General features: G+C 41.0%; 1 protein-coding gene across 11 annotated transcripts in view; it reads left to right on the top strand.

Annotated features, from left to right (window-relative positions):
- LOC118243185 (protein FAM126B) overlaps window positions 1-5,918 on the top strand; it is a 76,354-nt gene extending 70,436 nt beyond the window's left edge. For all 11 annotated transcript variants that reach the window (XM_050711403.1, XM_035537078.2, XM_035537081.2 and 8 more), the window contains 6 exons: window positions 133-229; window positions 1,911-2,057; window positions 2,708-2,879; window positions 3,186-3,247; window positions 4,025-4,143; window positions 4,786-5,918. In XM_050711403.1, the coding sequence (XP_050567360.1) occupies window positions 133-229; window positions 1,911-2,057; window positions 2,708-2,879; window positions 3,186-3,247; window positions 4,025-4,143; window positions 4,786-4,872 (684 nt within the window). In that variant the 3' untranslated portion in view covers window positions 4,873-5,918. The remainder of the gene's footprint in view (window positions 1-132; window positions 230-1,910; window positions 2,058-2,707; window positions 2,880-3,185; window positions 3,248-4,024; window positions 4,144-4,785) is intronic.
- Window positions 5,919-6,207: the final 289 nt, after the last annotated feature.

Here is a 6,207-nt window from a genome sequence, read left to right on the forward strand (position 1 = left end):
ATTTTATGGTAAAAATCAGAGTATCTCTATCATGACAGTAAAGGGCTAACTTTCAGATATTCTGCACTAGGTTCTTCAGTGCCAGAGCCCTTCAGAAGGGGCAGTGGGTGACTCTGCTATTTTCTGTTTCAGATTCTCAACTCCATCACAGAAGAGGTACTGGACCATATAGGGACCTTTCGCAGCCCCCTTGACCAACTTGAATTCATCATTAAAAGGTTTAAAGAAGGTAAAATGACTAATTTTTGTACATAAAAACAGCAGAGTTTGTTTACTGTTAGGAGGGCCTGGACATTTTCTCTGCTCACAGTTTTCATATATGCTATTACAGTTTTAGTCTACTGTAGCTAGTGTTTTCTAGTCTTGAAGTTTATGCTGCTTCTGAAAATGTGCACCAGGATCATGTGCACATGATCCCAATCTGTTATCTTTGTCAGTGTTTAACACACTAAGTTCTGTAGAAAGAGGAGGAGGAGGACATGAGCATTCTGGCAAGTCAGAGGCTACTCATCCCTTTAGCAAGCTGAAATGCTCATGTTTCTTGCATTTAGCATGATGCCTTTGTGCTTTACTCATATGGTGTCTCTGTAGCCATGTGTTCCCTGGTGGAAGACAGGATAGGTAAATTCCAGTTATATGAGGGAACATGGTTCTGAGTGGCTGCTTGAGGACCTGATACAAACATTGCTGAGATGAACAGAACAAAGAGTTGGAATGACAGCTGCTGATGGATACCAAGTCCCTTGAGCCCCTTGGGAAAATCATCCCCTGGGGCGGGTGTCTTTCCATAAATTTCATTATAGGCAGGATTAATGCTTAAATGTACATGATTTAGTGCATTCGTCATGTAAGCTTAATGTATGCACGTATGGATGTTAAGATGAAATAAAGGACAGCAACGTCAAACAAGCAGGTTAAAAATGGTTTCAAAAAGCCAAGTTAAATGGGCACTGCCACACTGAGTGCTTGGTGAATTCTCTTTGTTTGTTTGTAGGTTGTATTGCTTATTTCTATACGGAAAATTGCCATGTAATCTTAATTGTACAAGGCTTTGGTGGTGTTTAAAGGTGTTTAAATGTTTTCTCCATCCCTATCTTAGTGGTTTTGGTGGGACTGAGCGAAAAAGACTGATTAATGGCAGTACCCTTTTGAAGCTACATAAATCGGTTTCATGTACTACACTATAGCTGATCTGACAGGGAGTCTGAGGAACTTCTGGTTTCCAGTGATAGCCAAGTATGTATTCATTTGCACAAAAACTAGCTACTCTTCCTTAATTATTTCTGGACTCAGGAAACAGTTGTTCCCTAGGGATGACTACAGCAGCAACAAGCTAAGTTGGGAACCTTAACATCTACTGTTTGTATTATCCAAGCTCAGTCTTTGTAACTTTCTTTGAGGGCTCAGTGGGAGAGAATTCTAATGAATTCAGTAGGCTTTGGATCCAGTCCTGAATAGAATAGAAGATGTGTTTTCATTGTTTGAGGAAGGGCTTAAGAATCCTAGTCATGCAACTTAAAAGCAGCTAAACAAACTGTGCTTAGACTTCCCTCCTAATGCATGTTTGAATGACCCTGAATCACAGGAATCACTGAAAACCATAGGTGATTCCTGGAAGGGCACTGAGCAAGCAGAAAGTTTTTTAAGATTAAAAACTTTACATGCAGAAAGAATAGTAGCTGTGATGAGAACTGCAATACAGTGAATTGAGAGAGAGCCTCTCAGCTGCTCAGAAACACCAAGTGTGGGACAGGGATCAATGTAAGTTGTACAAGGGAAGTTATTTGATAATGGAGTGGTGAATGTGAAGCGTGGTGGAACACATTTGTCCGAGGCTGCACTGGGAATGGGAAACCACTTTGTGTGCAGTTTCTTTGATTGGTTCTCTGCTGTTTTTTGTGACCTTACAGATTCATCTTTGGAGCTCTATGTCCTTATTCATAACCTGGACAGCCAGATGTTGAGAGGAGAAAGAAGTCAGCAGATCCTTGCACAGTTGTCCTCTCTGCCTAGCGTTTACCTCATTGCCTCTATTGATCACATCAATGCTCCCCTCAGTGAGTCCCCTTGGGCCTGATGTAGCAAAAAGAGAAGAATCTGCATTCTACTTCGGGGCTGCTGAGTGTGTTTCATAAGCTCACGTATTACTCTTGATGTGCAAAATACACCTGGTGATGTATGCATGGTTGTAGCAGCTAGAAGCCCTGATTGGGACTGTGGCCTTGTTGAAGCAAAACTGTATAAAGATACTGAAAACTACCAGTCTCTCTGATTATTTTATGTATGTATATATATATATATGTGTATATATATGTATATACACATATATATATGAAAAAGAAAAAAGACTCTAGGCTTCTGGCACCCTTTGACTTAAGGACTTACTGAAATGGAGATTAAATGTTATGCCTGTCACTGCATCTAAACAATTTTATCAGCCAGAAATTCTTTGCACACTGCTGATTCTGGAATGATTTACAGCATATCCATGAAGCTGGTATGAAAAGGGAATGTATGCAAATGTTCTGTTGCAGAGAATTGTCTTGCCTGAACTGTGACTATCTGGGTGCATGTACTGCAAATTTCATAAGCATGCATTGTTTTCTCAAATACTGTAGTAGATCTCAGTACATTTTAATATTGCTTACTTAATGCCTGAGAAAACTAAACCTACTAATTGTCTGCTTTTTCTTTCCTCTCTGTCTAGTGTGGGATCAAGCAAAGCAAAGCCTCTACAATTGGCTTTGGTATGAGACAACCACCTTTAGTCCTTATGTGGAAGAAACGTCTTATGAAAATTCACTGTTAGTACAGCAATCTGGATCTTTGGCTTTGAGTTCCTTAATGCATGTCCTGCGCAGTCTCACACTGAATGCCAGGTAGGGCACTGTTACACTTCACAACAGCACCTACTGAGGATCCAGTCCATAGTAGGTTACTCTGGTCTTCTGTGTTAACTGTTACGTATACACCTAGCAGGAGGCAATCCCTGTTTTCTGACAGCGTTTTTCAAGATTAAAAGGATGGGACCTGGTTTCCATGTGATCGTTTACTTTAAATGAACAGTTTGGATAGCAAGCTTTACCCAATGACTAGATGCATGCACCAAGTCCTGGTCGTGAGGGAAATATAATATTTGCCTTTTTTTTTTTTTCCTGTTGTCCTCCCCATCTCCTTTCACTTAGGGGGATATTCAGACTGCTTGCCCAGTACCAGCTGGAGAACAAGGACAACCCATCTTACCCAGGTACATACGGACCATTTCTTCATCTGTTTGGAGTGGAGTGGTGGTGTTGCAAGCTCAGTCACAGTGGCACTGGCTTTGGATATGCAGGTTACATCATCAGCAACAGAAGAGCTGTAACTGTTGGTTCAGTGAGTCTTAATGGTATAGACTATCTTTCTAGTGGTGCTGAATCTCACCCTAAGAGGAAATCAATAGAGTGGCTGGATCCTAAGGATCTCCTCTTACTGTCGTCTACTTTCAAGTTTAGGCATTATTGAGACCATTCAGGGGAGACTGGAGTTATAAAATAAAATCAGGGAATAAAATGAATTTGCACAATACTAGCACCTAATAAACTAGGGGAAAAGAGGATATTCAGTTCCTATGCTGCTCCTAGATGACCTCTGATGTGTACCTGCTTCCTAGGATATATGTGAATACGCTGTCATTGTCTCTAACAGATGCTGCAGAGGATATGAGCAGTATGTTAATATTCAGAAAGACAGAAGTAAGATAGAAGAGTTGGAAACTGAAAGGTGCACTATGCTGAGAAGTGCATTTAAGGTCCTATTAAAATTCTTTTAGGCAGACAGGGTGACTGAAATGTTAAATCATATTTTTCTGTTGATTACTGAAATACTAGCTTTGTTGTGTACTTAAAGTGAGGATGGTGCTGTAGCCATTGTGGTGTAAGCCAAAGCAATATTTGTAGGTGGAGATAACACGTATTGTTAGACCTGGAAACATGGGACAAACTTACCACTTCAGTTTCTCATTCTTGCCCTTTTCTGTCTCCAGGCCTCTCTTTCCAAGACTTCTACCAGCAGTGTCGGGAGGCTTTCCTTGTAAACAGTGACCTGACACTCAGGGCACAGTTGACAGAATTCAGGGACCACAAGCTCATCCGGACCAAACGGGTGAGTCAGGGGAAGAAGATAATTCTGGGAATTCAGCTATCTTAAACAAAACACTGCTTGCTTCTTTGGAAGTATTCCTAAGACACAAGTCTGCAGCTCACAGTGAGGCTGTATTGTTCGAAGCACCTGGGGACTAGCAAAGGCTGAAATTGTGTAATTGCAGCTCTTTTCATGACTCCAATCTGTGAACACCCTTCACGTGGATAGGGGGCTGTAAAAATGTGTTGTGGTTTGGTTACTCTGCAACCTACAGGCCTTTGTGGAACTCAACTTCCTGAAGACCTTGAGAAGTAATGGATTCTGGACGCTGCCAGTCTGCTTCACATAGTTACCTATATTTGCATGTTATAAGAGTACAGGCTAGCCCTAATAATGAGGCAGTATAGCAGTGCTAGATGTGGGAGCAAAGGTTGAGGAGCTACGTAGTGACAGAATAGCACAGCCCACCAGAAGCTTCGAGTTTTCTCAATGTTTGTACATTTCCAGTGTTGCTCTAGGGAAATATTCCTGGTTTTAGAAATGTTGTTGTGAATGCTGGACAGCTCTCACCCCAGCTGCAAGTACATGTCAGCATAGCAGTGCTATCTAGTGGCTTGCATTGCACTGGTGTTAACAGAATGTGTGTTGCATGTCTGTTCTCAGGGAGCTGATGGTGTGGAGTACTTATTAATTCCTGTAGATGACAATACCTTGACCGACTTCTTAGAGAAAGAGGATGAAGATGTATAACGTCTGTCTGTTCCCAAAACATCTACGGCAATTGCTCTCAAGGGCTGCTGGAGAGGGGCATATACTCAGATCTCTCTTTCCAACCCCAAAACTGCTGGACTACTTACCGAAATGTATAATTGTAATGAACAGTGCTTCTTGTTCAGCTACTTCAGGTAGTTTGGAATGATGACTTCTGTAAGCAAGGTATTTCTTGCTCTGAAGTTAGATTTGTCCGCTTTGTCTCTTAGCTCAGATGATACCTTTGTATCTATGTAGGCAACCATACAGTCAGGAAAACTAACTCTGTGCCTTCTGCTCATTACCTCACTAGACATGAGGGTTTGGTTGGAGCAGTTCACATGGGAAGTGCAAACCACCAGATGGTCAGAGCTTTAGTTTGTATTCGTGATGCAATTTTTCTCAACTGAGTGCTTTCTGGTACTCCTTTACCAATTAGACAAGACTGGCTTCCAGTGTGTAAAGAAGTAAAGATTTATAATGCTAAGAGACCTGCCTTGACTGCACAAGGAAGAGAATATGAGCGGGACAGGGATACTGTGGGTAACTTATTAAATTCTGGCGACAGAACTGAAGGATTTCCCCAAGCTAGAATTCTTTTATAAGCGGATTTAGGTGATCAAAATTGCAATGGACTCAAGTCATTGCCTCTTGGTGAGGCTGAGAAAATCCAGCCTCTTTCATCTGCTTTCCAACTTGCAATCCAGGAATGTGAAGAGGCCGTGAAGCTTATTTATTTTTAAAAAGCTTGATTGTATATATGTATTTTTTACATCAGGAGTGTCCATTGATCATGGAGGAGGCCTTAAATGCCACTTACAAGCTCTCCCTTTTTGTAGCCCTTAGAGGTTGGGAGACTGCTGAAATTTTGCAGCTTTTCTTCATTGTGTTTCTCAGGTATGTGGGAGTAAGTCCTATAGTTTCATCAACTGTAGTCTGCCAGCCAGACTTCAGGGACTCATTATGTCTAATACTTGGTAGCTGTGTTACAGCTCAATGTTGTAATAGTACATATCAACCAAATAAAGTACTTTATTAATTTTCATTAGCTTGTCTCGTATTCCACAAATGTTTTTATGTTATAGGAAGATAGAGACCTTTCTGGCAGTTATGCGAAAGCCTCGTTTTCATTATCATGTCAAATATCTGTGCAGATCCTCATGCAGCATGCAGAAGACCTCAAACTAATTAGCAAAAGTATTTTATGGTCTTTTAAGATATCAAAATTACAAACAGTTTGCCTGCTTTTTAATGCCGGTATATAGCGTTAGAAAAGAACCAAAGCATCACATGGAATAATACTGTTACCTGTGTTCCAGGTGTTACCTGGTATAC

Source organism: Cygnus atratus, chromosome 6, assembly GCF_013377495.2.
Source record: "Cygnus atratus isolate AKBS03 ecotype Queensland, Australia chromosome 6, CAtr_DNAZoo_HiC_assembly, whole genome shotgun sequence".
In the NCBI taxonomy this organism is placed as follows: domain Eukaryota; kingdom Metazoa; phylum Chordata; class Aves; order Anseriformes; family Anatidae; genus Cygnus; species Cygnus atratus.